Genomic DNA, 15,235 nt, shown 5'->3' on the forward strand with positions numbered 1-15,235 from the left:
GTGATGTCACCGTCAGGGCTTTCATTTGAATACAGACTGCAGCCCCACGTCTCACTCCACGTTATTTATGTGTGTGTATATATATATATATCAAAAGAGGGATTTATTTGCTCAAAAATATCAGTTTTAACTTTCATCACCCCTTACAGCAATTTAGATGCCAAACTGAAGCCTTATTCATGTATACACAATGTCTTGTTTTTGTGCATAAAACAGCATTTTAACATGTCCTCTTATAAACACAAAAAACTGTTTCATAAAAATTGTAATGTTTGTCTGAAATACAAATTTCACAGCATGATATGATGGAATCAAAAATCAGTGCTGATGACCTTTAATGATATGATTCACAAAGAACAAATGAATCTTTTTTCAAAGTGTAGAACAGCTGCTGACCTGTACACAAGGCATCTGTTGCTCTGGCTTGCACAATTTACATTTTGTCACAAGAACAAATCTAAATAAAATCACAGCGATCAAGTTTATTGAAGAGACGCTCAAGATTTTTATCTTCTGTGTAACTAAAGAGGCTAAAACTTAACAGTGATCCATTTCATGGCATTTTCATTTAAAAAAAACCTGTTAGGTGTAACAATTTTAGTGCTTGTCAAATGTTTAGATGAGTGAGCTCCATTGCTTAGATTTTGTAGATTATAGAAGAAGGAGAATTCTGCAGTTGTCCATATCCTTCCATCACTAAGATGACTTCTTCTCTAGACTGAAACAAAACAAAAAAAACAACAATACATTTTAAGATTTCAATTGCTTTTTTCACAATAAAAAATACATTAATACAGTGGTGTCGTGTTTGACTTTGACTAAACACGAAATGTCATGATTTGTCTCACTGCKACAGCTGAGCATTACTAACAATAACTGAGCTCTGTGTGGTATTTTGTGCATTGAAACAGCATTTTAACATGTCCTCTTATAAACACTGAAAAGTACTACACATATGAAAAACTAGCAAACGTACAAGTAACAGCTTTACTCAATGATGAGTTGTGGTGAATTGAATTAACTTGAATTTTGAACTTGGGTAGTCAGAGTTACTTCCATTTTCTGACARGGAATTCCCATTGCAGGGGTGTTTCAGTTATTATTACTTGTCCACTTATGTATTACCTGCAACTAGAAACTCTCACTTCCCAGTTACAAGTCATACATTTCCAGTAAAACAAGGCTGTAGCAAAAATAGTTGGCAAAACTTCAGACGTCATTTTGCAGGTTAAACAGTTGACATGCATTATTTTTTTATCGTCAACGCTGGCTTAAAAGTAGCATGCACTCATTTTAAGACATTAATACATCTTTGAAGCTCTAAAACGGACATGACTGGCCACATTTGGCCTGCAGGCCTTGAGTTTGACACATGATTYAATATAAYTGTTTTGGTAAAAATAGAATAGAAAACTGTCAACAACCGTCTTACTATTCCTCTAAACAAATAATTAAAACAGTAAGCCATATTTACAACTCTGAAGAAGTGGGAATTATTTTCCCATGCAGCATTTTATTGAAACAGATTTTTTTACAGTAACATTAGAAATATAAAACAGAGCAACTCTCACTTGTATTTGATGAGTCGAGTTCCCTGGATTAGTTGTGCTGATTCATTGGTAATATGGCAAGCGAACAGAAGCCAGTTACGTGGCTGAACCTTGTAGGCGAACCTCATGAAGAGCAGTGAGTAACAGCACAGAGCTGGGAGGAGGAAAATAAAACACAAGGAAAGGTTTATAAGTACGGTACTGCTTTTCTTTTCTTTTTTTGGCACATACAGTTTACTAAAGCTTTTTTGTGTAATAATAAACCTGTCAGACAACCTTCTCAAGATCACATTTAATTGACTGTACCAAGGTTTTTTTGTAAACAATGTGATGTTTTGTATTAAAACAAAATAGATCACAGTTATTTCCCTWAAACTGGACTTGTTTCAGTCTGTTCAAAATGTAATATTTCAAGGTGAGCAATCCTGTGTGCATCTGATTGGATCTGTTTGTGCGTTTATTTGCCTTACCAAAGGTCATTCTGCCACTGATAATTTCAGGGCTCTTCTTCATATCTGAGATGGCAGCAATTGGAAGACCCCAGTTTGCTACTGGACCCCAGAAATGCTGCAAAAGTAGAACAGAAGTATAAGTTTCACGGTACAATATCACAAAACATTATGTCGTGATTCACACATTTAAACATGATACAAAAAATAATAATWATTTGATATAATTACAGTTCTGTTAAAGAATACCACTACTTGTGAAAGACTAATTACAAAAAAAGAAAGAAAGATAGGATAGAATTAGGACGTACCGTGCTGTTTCATATGTATATTTTCATGTTTGGCGCCACAAAGAAGAGAAAAAAACACAACAGTTAAGGATTGCAAAATCCAGCAAGCTCACAGCAAATAAAAATAACGTGAGAAAATGTGTCAAGAGGAAATTCATTAATAACAAAAAGAAACAAAACATAAGCCCTTGATTACATCAAGTGGTTACACAATGTATATAAGACATAAGATATATTAGAATTGTATTGAATTACACGATAAGTTGGGAAAGTTATAATTTCCAAACCACTTTGGTCTTTTGAAACTTTATTAACAAAACCTTTCATCACAAAACAAGCATCATGTTGCGTATCAAAAACAAACAAAGACCACTTCTTGCATCACAAATGTCCTATTTTCCCCCTTTACTCCAGATTTTAGGTACGTACGTAGCTTGTCATCGCAACAAGTCYACATTAACAAATGACAATATGCTAAGAAGCAACATAGTTTTCTATCAGCTTACAAATTAATATGAAGTCAGATTATACTGAAGGGCACCATCAAGAACACAATTGTTTTTAGACGTATAGTTTTTATCCAAAGAGGCTATGACGCACTTTAAGTTAGCTAATTGTTTTGAAATACATTTTTAATATAACTGAGAATAGGTTAAAAAAAGTKAAGAATTTCTCCACAGACTCCCTGYCCTTTACATTTTCTAAACAAACAAGTTCAACAAGGTACAGAGAGTACAATATGGCGTCCTTGAAAATCTGCAGAGATTAGACTCGGATTACAAAAACCGTAACCAAACGCAAACACAAAAGTGCATAATTATGTAARGTAATTGAATTAGAATGAAGATAAAACAGAACAGAAAATATAACCGGTAGCGTCACGAGCATTCTGGTGGTAGCCTTCATACGTACCTCATCAAATAATCCCTGAACTCTTTGCTCCTAAGGTAGTCAATAGCTTTACGTGCAAGTGTTCCTGCCATAGTTTATTACAGTTAAGCTAATATTCGTTTTAGAGAAGAATAAAACTTAGATGACWAAAGGGCGACTGTATGCCGTAAGCTCAGAGGACGACTGGTCAAATTCCCAACTAACGAAAACATCAGCGCTTTACGATACTGTCGCAAATCCTTCTTCTGTTTGTTTTAAAGGCAGCTGGATCGTTGATTGGACACGCACTACTGCCCTCGTCTGGATGGATTATTTATATGAAAATAAGTTAAAAAAATAAAAAAATAAAAAAAGAGAGGAGGATATTTTCTCGCAGAGTTTAGCTCATCATCCAGATACATGTAATGTCACTAAACACTCATTTTAGCGATTCTCTTTGTGCTAACCTGGATCATCCAACATTAGATATTTTAAAACCATGTTGGGAAAAAGAGAAAAAATAAATTAAATAGAAGCTTTGGGTGGGTGATTGAAAAAAAAATGTAGAAGAGATTAAATTAATCAACATATCAATAAGTCCAGTACCATTACCAACAATACCACCGTGATATTACCAAATGCAAAAGTTGATTTTACAATAATGAAGGAAAAAAAYGATAAAGGATTAATTTTTAACTMTTCAGAAACATATAGATCAATAGTTATGTTCAAATTTATACTGATGCATCAAAAGACTCAACAGGTAAAATAGGAATAGCAATAATAATAATACCAGAAATTCATATAAAACAAGCTAAAAGAATCACAAATGGACAGTCAGTATACACCGAGGAAATGTCAGCAATATTATTAGCAGTACAGTGGGTAGAGGAGGTACCATTAAGAACATTAATCTGTTCAGATTCAAGCTCAGCACTTGTAATTTACAGAGCAGCCATTCAGAAAGCAGACCGGACATATGATTAGAAATACAGCAAACATTATTCAGAATACAGATGATGTTAGAAATAACATTCACATTTCATATGGGTACCAGCACACGTTGGGGTGGAGGGAAATGAAGCAGCAGATAGGGCAACAAAAAGGGCAACAACAGGACAAATCAACTTCACAATCAATATAAGTAAATCTGAGGCAAAATGTTTGGTCAAACAAAAAATCAAGGAAAAGTGGCAGAGAGAAGAAAACAAAGGAAGATGGTTTTGTAAGATCCAAAGGAAAGTGGGAGAAATGAGAGTAACTAGGAGAAACAGAAAGGAAGAGAGATTATTAATTAGATTGAGAATGGGACACACTGGACTTACTCTCTTTATAATAAAAAAACATGAAGATGGAAACAGCCAACATTGTGGAATGATAGAAACAATAGAACATATAATAGTAAAAGATATGAGAGACAGAGAAGAGACATGATGGAGGAATTTAGAACAATTAAAGAAACATTCAATTTATCAAATTTATTACAGAAAGATTCAGGAAGCAAAATAATTAACTTTTAATTATATTCTTCAAGAAAACAAAGTTAGTTAACAGAATATTATTATACGTTTTTTAAGTAAGTAAGGAAAAGAATTTAACAAACACAAGTACAAAAATAGTCAAAGTAATAATCAATACAGACAATACAGCATTTTGACTCACACTCCATTCTAGTAGGTGGCGGTAATGCACACCACAAGTTGTTTGCCAACTGCCAATAAAAAAATATGAAGAAGAAGAAGAAAAAGGTGTCCCAAAGCTCGTGAACGCGTAATCGCGCGCGACTGCCTTTCGCGTTCCTTTCCATCCGCGTGCCCGTGGGTTAGCCTGTGTGTCCACGCCGAGGGTTTCCATCAGTCTTGAGTAATGCCGTCAAAAATTAAATTTGAAAGCGAGGATCAATTCATGGATGAAGCTGTGGACACTGTGACGGAGGCTACGACCTTAAAGGTGAGTGTTGTGAGTCGGGCCGACCCGAACGGGACACAAACGCGAGTTTAAAGTTCTCAGCCGGTTGCGGCTCCTCCATGTTTGACAACATGTGGCTGCCTGGGCTAACCYGACAGAAACTGTGCGCTAGCCAAACTGCCTTAAAAACAATCACGTCGCTGTGAAACTAAAAGCAAGATAAACATTTACAACTAAATTATTGTACACAACTGTTGGTTTCCTATAGCTTAGAGCAGTAATTCATGTCTTATTTGGTGTTAGCACATGTTTTGCTGTTAGCTTGTTAGCCTAGCTGACGTAGATGATCATATGGTCTGGCCTTCAGCTGATAAATAAAACATGGAACCCGAAGATAGATTTTATATTTGCGTATATCCGTTTTAAAATTAAACTGTGCCCATAGCCAACATGATTATATAAAACAGTCCGTCTTGTATAACGGATGACAAAACATTTTTTTAACTTTGTTTTTGCGGTAAAGACAACACAAGGACTGTAATTTTGTTTGTTTTGTTTTTGCGTTAGTAGTTGCATTTGTTCATACATTTACAAATTAATAAAGATAATATGGAGGTAAATGTTGCAAAAAAGTGATAATAGCAAAATTAGAAAATAATAATCCGATATCCTGTTTGATGATAAGTTAATAGTTGTGTAAATACCCCCCGCCCCGCCCCCAACACTTCCAGATAAAGAACAAGACCAAGAAGGAGGGCAGGAAAAAGAAACAGCAGCAGGAGCTTGAAGAGCAGGAAGATGCAGGCTGTGACCCTCCTGCACCGAAAAAGAAAAAGAAAAAAGACAAGCTGGCAGCGGACCAAGTCAATGGCCACATAGATGAGACCACTGACATGAATGGGAACTGCAATGGTGTTGAGACTCCAAAGCAGAAAACCAAGAAGAAAAAGGAAGCAAATGATGTAAGTGTCGTGTTCATCTGAATTATAGGTTACAGAGTGGGTTTTGTTTATACKTTTTATACACTAACACTATGATGATTGTGATGATTAGAATCAAAAGTAAAGTTGTAGCCATATTAAAACTGAAATAATGTACTCTCTGTCTTGAGCATCTTTCTAATGCCTCTTAATGTAACATAAATTTATTTCTCTTGGGGCTCTAGAAAACCAAGAAACAAAAGAAGGCAGACACCGAGGCTACAATCAATGAACATTCCACCCCKAACACACCAGCTCAAACCCCAATCCAGACACCATCCCAGTCCAGTGATGACTCAGCCAGTGACAGTGAACGAGAAAATGTAAGACAAGACGATATGTAATAGACAAAATGGAATGTTTATGTAAATGAGATGTCTTGTAATTTTTGAMTGAATGATTGCGACAAAGGTTTACATCTGTTCTGTGGATGAGACGAGACCTGGGTGCGAGCAGAGAGAGAAGTATTGATTACATTTGTTTCTTATTTAGGAGCTGACACCTGAGCAGAGAGAAGGGGCGTTCTCCAACTTCAGAATCTCTCAAGTCACCATCGACAAACTGAAAGGTAAACATCACATTTACGGAATATTGTAATTTTTTTTCCCCGTTTAGAACTAGGGTTTGAGAAAGAAAACAGCTTTAACACATAAACCACCTTTAAATGTGTAATGTTTTAATATTTTTAACTCTCAACAAAGTCTCTGATATGAATGATGTGAATAAACAAGTGAAAGTTAAACAAGTTTATATTGCCCCACTTTAAATTCTTAGGTTGTAAGCTAATTTGACACAACCTTCTCTCAAACATGTTTTTTCCAATTCGTTCCAATTTTGGTACTTTTTTTTAGCTAGAATAAGAGTTGCACTGCGTTGACCATCAAATAAAATAAGCATGACTGAGTTGATTTCATATCTTGTATAAAAAGGGACCATCTATCTTTGCACCTACGTTTTGTTATAGCATGAAAAAATATTTTGAATCAGTCGACTTAATGTGTCTTGGAAGTGTCCTTCACAGTGCTACACAAGTTTTAGGTTTTTTTTTTTTTTAGGGTTTGCTAGAGAACTCATTTTGTTACCTTTCCCTCTCTCCTTCAGCTCGGGGAGTCACCTACTTGTTTGACATTCAGGTAAAGRCATTTAATCCTGTATATGACGGAGAGGATGTAATTGCACAAGCCCGCACAGGAACAGGAAAGACTTTYTCCTTCGCCATACCGTTGGTGGAAAAGCTCCAGAAAGATTCAGGAGTGAGGAGCAGAGGCCGGCCTCCTAAGGTACTAACCYATTACTCTTAAGACGGCACCACTCAGGGTCTCACAGTTGGGTTTGTCAGTGGTTTTAAGGGGCTTTCTTTCTTTTTTTGTTTGTTTGTGTCTCTGTAGGTACTGGTGCTGACTCCTACCAGAGAGTTGGCTATCCAGGTCGCAAAGGACTTCAAAGACATCATCAAGAGACTGACCATATGCTGTTTTTATGGAGGCAGCTCATACAAACCTCAAAGTAAGTCCTACACAAAAAAATCCATGAAAACGTTTCAGTTAAATTAGTTTTTAATGAGCTCAGTTGGCTGTAAATATCTGTCTATAATAGTTTGTCACAAATAACTGAGTATTTCTTCCTTTAATAATAATTCTTGTCTATTTCTCTTTAGTCGATTCCATACGCAGTGGAATTGATATTTTGGTTGGAACTCCTGGTCGGATTAAAGATCACCTCCAGAACAATAAACTCAACCTCTCTGAATTAAATCACGTCGTTCTGGATGAAGTAGACCAAATGTTGGACATGGGATTTGCAGAACAAGTTGAAGAGATTTTGAGTTCATCGTACAAGAAAGGTAAATAACATCAACAAATATAGTAGTGAGAGTAGAGCCTATATATCTATGTATACAGTATTTTTGGTTTGGTAGTCACACACAGGTATAAGTGGATTAAATGATTGGTTTAGTGGTTATTTGTTTAAAGTTATTAAGGTCGGCTTGTGTCTCTCCTTTTTAGACGGCACCGCTAACCCACAGACTCTTCTGTTTTCGGCCACCTGCCCCCCCTGGGTGTATGATGTGGCCAAGAAATACATGAGACCTGGGTGCAAGCATATTGACTTGATTGGCAAGAAAACACAAAAAGCTGCAACAACCGTCGAAGTAAGTGGAAGAAGAAGAAGAACAGGGTATGGAGGGGGTGCAGCTCAGAAATGTTACCACTAATGMTTTAGCCATCAAATTGGCTGTTTGACATCATTCAAACAAGTATTATTTAAATGTAGTACCAATAAAAATCAGACTAGTTGAACAAAAAAAAGACATTTTTTTTGGTTCGTTTGTTCACTTTCTATTTTTCATTCCTATCTTCTGTAGCATCTGGCCATAGCCTGTCACTGGTCCCAGCGTGCAGCAGTGATTGGAGATGTGATCCAGGTTTACAGCGGCAGCCACGGCAAGACCATCGTCTTCTGTGAGACAAAAAAAGAGGCCACTGAACTTTCCTTGAATGAATCCATTAAACAGGTATAAACACACCTTCAAATACATATTACAGCACAGTACAACGCAATAAATAGCCAGTTCACGTCACGTTTTAATCTTCAGTTTGTAAAGCGATAAATATTTATGACCTGTGTTGGCAGAAGTCAGAGTGAGCATCCCAGACCAATAAAAATTTATTAATTTTTTTAACGTGCACTCTTGTAAACAAATGAGCTTGTTCATAGCCAGGTAATTATCACCATATTTTTAGGGAATTTGTGAGTAATAACTACTTTATATCAAACAATTCCTCATTGTGACTCGTTTTGCAAGGATTGGTTACATTTCTTGTAWCACATAACTTCACCCCAACAGTGTTCAAGTTTTAAATCATAGATGTTGTCATTATTTTATTGTTCACTTCTTTTTTTAATTTTATTTTATTGCAATGTTTTTAGAATGCCCAGTCCCTTCATGGRGATATTCCACAGAAACAGAGGGAGGTGACCCTGAAGGGCTTCAGGAATGGAGCCTTTGAAGTTCTGGTTGCCACAAATGTTGCAGCTCGTGGATTAGACATCCCAGAAGTAGACCTGGTGGTCCAGTGTTCTCCTCCTAAGGTAATTTTTACTATTTAACGGTTATTTTAACAGTTATAGGATATTTATCTGCTAATTTACTTTAGATTAATACTGTAAAYGTTTTCTGATATTTGATAAAGGTATTAATTTCATACAATTTTATTAAATGAGCATTTCTGCAGTTAGAAAGTAATGGAAAAAAAAGTATAATAAATGGATGCAAGCTTAATTTCCAGTGTTGTTCAGAATGTGAAACTTAAATCTGTTGCCTTGACCTTGACATGKCCGGTTGTTGTCAGGACGTAGAATCATACATCCATCGTTCAGGACGAACAGGCCGCGCAGGCCGGACCGGTGTCTGCATCTGTTTCTATCAAAGGAGAGAAGAGGAYCTGCTGCGTTACGTAGAGCACAAAGCAGTAGGTGTTTTTCTAAATACTAAATAATACTAATATACTATTTAGATTTAATTTAACAGAATGAAAATGGTGGATTTAAACCCAGCTCCTAAATTTGTAGTTCAAAGCTTTTCTTGGTTCATTTGCATGTTTTAGCTTTGAGATTCAATAACTGAATTAATGAAGGGTAGCTTTTCCTTTTTATTATGGACCTGTTGCTACTATGTCCTGTGTTTWGGCTTGGTGGTTATTATGAGCTGATACTAGTGAGTTTTAAATCTCCAAGTATGCTCACAATCTGTGGAGCAGCAGCAGAAATGTAGAAWTTGTAATTGCTGGACTCCATCTAGCTTCCTCTGAATTTTGTTCATTTATTAAACAGCAACACAGGTAAAAAATACTTTTTTATCATCTACTTTTTGTGTTTTCTGCAGATTAGTAGCATAACTTGCGCTGTAGCTTGTAGTTCTGTTCACTTATTTTCATTGATAAAAATAAATTTGAATTGGTATTTTGTCCAGGGCATCACATTCAGGCGAGTGGGTGTTCCAACCGCAAATGAAATCATCAAGTCATCGAGCAAAGATGCAGTCAAGTAAGAAACTTGTTAAACATGTTTTATTTATTTCTGTTTGTAAATCTTCAGCCTTTAATGCACGTTTGTTTTTCATAATGTCGTTTGTGATTATTTCTAGGTCATCATATATATTAGTCRGTGACAAACATTTTCTTTTTTAACTGTTTTTTCCCCCCACTTTTTATTTGTTGTTGCATCCAGGTACCTAGACTCTGTTCCAGTCACAGCTATTGACTACTTCAGACAATCGGCTGAGAAGCTGATTGAAGAGAGAGGAGCAGTAGATGCACTGGCTGCTGCTCTGGCCCATATTTCTGGAGCCACAAGTCTGGAGATGAGATCACTGCTCAGCTCTGATGCTGTAAGCTTCATCTGCACCACAAACACAACAATAACTGTAGTAAAGCAAAGACTCGTAACCCCCTTTTTAATATGTACAACACCTTATTGTTGCACTTGTACAATAGAAATGCAATGATGTTGAGCAGTATTTGTTTTATGTATTGGAAGTTTTCAGATCTTTTTTTTATATTAAGCCTTTTTATTTAACCCTTCAAATCTGGAACGTCTTATTCTTGAACATTTGCGAAGTTACCCCCCCCCCAACCAAAACTCAATCAAATTAAACAAGCATATCTTTTTATTTTATTTTATTTTTATTCAAATAATTTTGAAGATTCTCTACTAGATTCTTGAGAGGCTTCTTGAAAACTGAAGCAAAATCATATCACAGCATTGCTCCGACAGCCACTCAGCATCATGACTGCAGGACTTTGTCCTGCACCTCTATGCTCCCATAAAACAGTGCAAATCTGTGCCTTTTCTACATGAACAGTTGCAGTTCTTACCAAACATTTAATGTGTTTTTGCAGGGTTACACCACTATACAGCTGCTGTGCTCTCAGGAAATGCATAATCTTGGTTACGCTTGGAGAACCATCAAAGAACAGCTTGGAGAGGAGTTTGAAAACCAGGTTCACAGGATGACCTTCCTGAAAGGCAGAAACGTAAGTACACACACGATTGTGCACAACGTGGGTCAAATATAAACCTTGACCATATCTGAGGACAGTTYAGTTGTCTAAAAGAGTTGCAGTGAGACATTTAAAATTAAACAAAATCCAAAAAAAGCAATGATTTTTTAAATTAAAATAACAGTATACTGTAAACTTTATTATYTGCATTAGGTCTAGAATCATTTGAGAAAAAGATGTAAGATTTTCTTCTTGTTTGACATCTTTTCTTCTGACAGAATTAATCAGTTTGTTCTTCTTGTTTGTAATAGGGAGTTTGTTTTGATGTTCCAGCTGATAAAGTCAAAGAGATCCAGGTGAGAACAGGAGCCATCATCTTTCATACCTTCAGTAATAAACGATTAAATGAAAGTGATGCTGAAAAGATTGAGATGTTTTAAATGTAATTTGCAGTTCTTCTAAAACTCTTCTTTCTTTKCATACTCCTTCCACAGGAGAAGTGGCAGGACAGCCGCCGCTGGCAGCTGACTGTAGCCACGGAGCTCCCAGAGCTGGAGGAGAAGCAGCTCGGTAACCTTGGCGAAAGAGGTTTTGGCGGCGGCAACCGTGGCAACAGAGGGGGGTCCAGAGGCGGCAGGGGGAGGGGTTTTGGAGGAAATGGTTTCCGTAGCAGTGGGCACCGAGGTGGTGGAGGTAGAGGTGGATATGGAAACAACAGAGGAGGACAGAAACGGACTTTCAGCCAAGCTTTTGATTACTGAAGCATCAGTATCACCTGCCTTTGACCTGCAGTCTTTGGAACGACTCTTCCCTGCTGTTCCACAGAACAAATCTGAATAAAACATTTTAATGCCAAACCCTGAATATCTTCACGTCATAAAGTTTTGTAAACCTGCCTGTTACTAAAGCTAACGTGTGACAACACGGTCAACAAATTAGGATTGGAATGTGTCGCCCTTGGGATTTTTTAGTATTTACCTTTTTTAAACTGGGTGTTTGGGGAACAGCAGCAGTAATCAGACTCGAGCGTTTGTTAATAAAGACAGATAACCTAATTAACAGGTAAAATTGACATTTATTACCTGATTCTAGTTTGAGTTTGTTAGATCAACTCTGTGTGTCTCCATCATATTAGGTGTTCTGTACTTGTTTTGCACTAAAAGAGCAATGAAATAGAAGCACTTGGAGCGCTGTGAAGAATCCTTCAAAAAATTCCAGATCGTCACCAAAATTTAATGGTGTGTTCCTTTGGCCAATACCCACCTKTGGTAAAAAATTCATRAAAATCAATCGATCCGTTGTTGAGTAATGCTCACAGACAGACGGACACGACAGAAAACATAACCTCCTTGGAGGTTATAACTTTTCCAAAGTGCTCACTGTCAGATTACTGCCTGGTCATCAGCTGAAACCTCTCCTCAAATATACATTGGATAATTGCTTTGCAATTGCCTCATTTAATAACTGTGTTTTGCCTTCATTCGTTTGAATGAAATGACTCCTTCATTAAAAAAATACCCAACTCATGTTGTGTTTAATCTTTTCAGAGATGTCAAACTGAGCAGTCTGCGATCAGGACCCTGATGTGTTTAAGACCCTGCTGGTCAGAGTGACCGAGATCAAAAGTGAGGTTTTATAAATGGTAGTGTTGTGTAAGTTGGATTTTGCCAGACTGACAGAACTAAATGCTAATGAAATATTTCTTTAATGCTACTAAATAAAAGAAATGAGACGATATTTCTCTTATGTGACATGTAAAGTTAGAAATCTTGTTTTTTATTGTAATAAAATGAGCTAGAATTGAAATAGGTTTAAGGTTTGTGCATCAGACCTTAAAATCTTAAGTTTGGTAATAGAAGGTATATATGCAAAATCCACTTTTTTAGCCCTTAAATATGCTTTGCTGTGTGCTTGAGTGCCGAAAATCTAAATTTCGTCCRAAGTGCTGCATGGATTATTAAATTCTTTATTTTGTGTTCAGTTTTATCTAGTCCCTGTTGTTTTCTGAACAATAACATCACATAATTTGCTGCAGAACTGCTAAACAAAACCATAGACTTCCGGCTTACCGATTTTCTGCAGGTTCCTCATCTTCATCATCCTCTTGCTCTGGGTYAGACTCTTAACATGTAAGGCTGGATGAGCAAGTATTTTGTTGACATCTTTTTGTAAATACGTTTCTGTGTCTGATCATATCTCTGCTGTCAAACTACAAAAATGGCTGAACAGGCTGGAGTGGGACGAAGGGCCTCGTTTGCATTTAAAGAGACAGCGTCAAAACGAGTCGCTCTTGAATGCGCCTCAGAACAGAGGTGAAAGAGGGGCCTGTGGAGCTACAGCAATGAGTTCAGACCAAAACATTACAGTTCCCTCTTTATATAAACCCCAACAGAAAGATTTAAATGTGAAAAWGAAGGTTTAAAAGCAAGGYATGCACCCTTTAAAAACATTCASTTCCTTTATATGCAGAMACTTTATTTCACCATACAGTTCATTTCACAAATACAATTAAATTATTTTATTTTACAGAATTTCTAGTTTAGGTTAATATAAATTTCTCGCTTTGTGTAAAGTGCATTGACATGATCAGCAGTCATAATTACATCAATATAATGCAAYGTTAACTTGAAAGTACTCTATGAAATGCACAACAAAGAATGTAAATATTTAATGTACTGTACTGTCATTGATTCTGAGGAGCATTTCAGCACATTAAGKTTTAACCCATTATTGTGAGTCATTTAACAATGTTGCACATACATGACAAAAAATAAAAATACAGATGACACTGATTTTCAGTGAAACTAATTTTGTTTTTACTTTAAAGTGGAATGCAGAATCTGCAACATCCTCTATCAGACTAAAATGACACTTTTATCCATACAAACAAAATAAATACAAATCTTAAAACACAAACACATTTAGATAAAACACTCATTTAAACTGCACTCTCACCACTGATGTGTTAAGACCTACTCCTACCTTCTCATTTTGCATTGCCAAACAAAGCATTTTAAATCTATAAAACCTGATTTCCCTTGTGCCATTTTGCCTTCACAAATTGATTACAATTAAATCTCCGTGAGGCAAAACAACCGCTGCAGAATAGATGAAAAGTTTTTTATTTCCTGTGTTGAAGTGTGGCTTTATACACAAATAAAATGAGGACATTTTAACCTGTGAATGTAATGATGAAAAATACAATTGGTGTGTTGTAAAGGCAGAAAGGAGTCAAGCTTTAGAGGCAGAAAGTTGTTGGTTGTAAGAGAATATTTAGTTTCTCATGTTGCAGCAGGTTACAAGTCCTCGGTGGTGATAGAAAGGGCGTACATATTCTCCATGGTCAACTCTTCCTGTTCGTTCTCCTGTTGTACAAAGACGCAGAATTAAAAGATCTCATGGGTCACTTTTACAAGTACATTGACATTTCCAATCAATTTCACTGCACACGAGCGGTGCTACGTTTAAATATTTCCTCATCGTGTGTGGATCTTTTTATGCAGTTAGCACAAATGAAATGATTCAAATCGATGGTATTTCTATTATATAAACAAGTTAAGTACTGATTTGGGTATAAAACCTTCTGAAAAAATTTATTGCTCATTGGAAACATATCTCTTTACAAAAAGTTTTATGTTTGTTGATTTTACTGAGATGTTATCGTAGTTTTTTCAGATTTTACTGCCTGAAGGCAGCAAACACAGTTATATTTTAACCTCATCTCCACTTGATTATAGTGTAGGTCATGGAATGACCACAGCAGATGACAGGAATTTAATGTATGTTTTGGACAAGGCTCTATTAAGATTTTATTTTATTATTATTATTTTATTTAGTTGAAGTACCAAAATTTATTTGCTGACAACAATTTTACTTTCTTGTTTCAATTGTTCTACAGTTTTTGGTTATCCTTTAAAAACTTATTATTGAGTTGAAGGTTTTTTTTTTTTTTTTTTTTTTGTTAAACCTCCACTCAGAGGCACACACTGTCAGCTTTTATGATCCAATACCACAAACATTTTTGGCTGTGAAAATTACTGTTTATTATAAAGCATTTATTTAAATGATTTTTTACATTAATAAACAGTAATTACTTGTTTATGTATATGGTATACAGTACTTATATATCTGTGTGTGTGTGTGTGTGTGTGTGTGTGTGTGTGTGTGTGTGTGTGTGTGTGTGTG

General features: G+C 36.1%; 3 protein-coding genes across 3 annotated transcripts in view; 1 reads left to right on the forward strand and 2 right to left on the reverse strand.

Annotated features, from left to right (window-relative positions):
* The window catches only part of mpc1 (mitochondrial pyruvate carrier 1), a gene marked incomplete in the record, with an annotated part of 3,643 nt that extends 255 nt beyond the window's left edge, over positions 1 to 3,388 (reverse strand). Inside the window, 5 exon segments of the mRNA XM_014001859.1 lie at positions 87 to 718; positions 1,572 to 1,704; positions 2,021 to 2,117; positions 2,311 to 2,314; positions 3,202 to 3,388. Coding sequence (XP_013857313.1) covers positions 697 to 718; positions 1,572 to 1,704; positions 2,021 to 2,117; positions 2,311 to 2,314; positions 3,202 to 3,272 — 327 coding nt within the window.
* A 1,559-nt stretch (positions 3,389 to 4,947) lies between these two features.
* On the forward strand, positions 4,948 to 12,576 carry ddx21 (DEAD (Asp-Glu-Ala-Asp) box helicase 21). The gene is made up of 16 exons (XM_014001861.1): positions 4,948 to 5,109; positions 5,799 to 6,029; positions 6,233 to 6,370; positions 6,540 to 6,615; positions 7,149 to 7,327; positions 7,436 to 7,553; positions 7,705 to 7,890; positions 8,054 to 8,199; positions 8,413 to 8,562; positions 8,979 to 9,140; positions 9,401 to 9,520; positions 10,021 to 10,094; positions 10,278 to 10,437; positions 10,949 to 11,083; positions 11,362 to 11,406; positions 11,545 to 12,576. The coding sequence occupies exons 1-16, from the start codon at positions 5,026 to 5,028 to the stop codon at positions 11,809 to 11,811; spliced, it is 2,271 nt and encodes a 756-aa protein (XP_013857315.1). The 5' UTR covers positions 4,948 to 5,025; the 3' UTR covers positions 11,812 to 12,576.
* chs1 (chitin synthase 1) overlaps positions 12,462 to 15,235 on the reverse strand; it is a 22,956-nt gene continuing 20,182 nt past the window's right edge. The window contains exon 35 of the mRNA XM_014001860.1: positions 12,462 to 14,415. Within this exon, the coding sequence (XP_013857314.1) occupies positions 14,347 to 14,415 (69 nt within the window). The 3' untranslated portion in view covers positions 12,462 to 14,346. The remainder of the gene's footprint in view (positions 14,416 to 15,235) is intronic.

The sequence above is a fragment of the Austrofundulus limnaeus genome, unplaced genomic scaffold (genome assembly GCF_001266775.1).
Source record: "Austrofundulus limnaeus strain Quisiro unplaced genomic scaffold, Austrofundulus_limnaeus-1.0 Scaffold10, whole genome shotgun sequence".
NCBI lineage: Eukaryota > Metazoa > Chordata > Actinopteri > Cyprinodontiformes > Rivulidae > Austrofundulus > Austrofundulus limnaeus.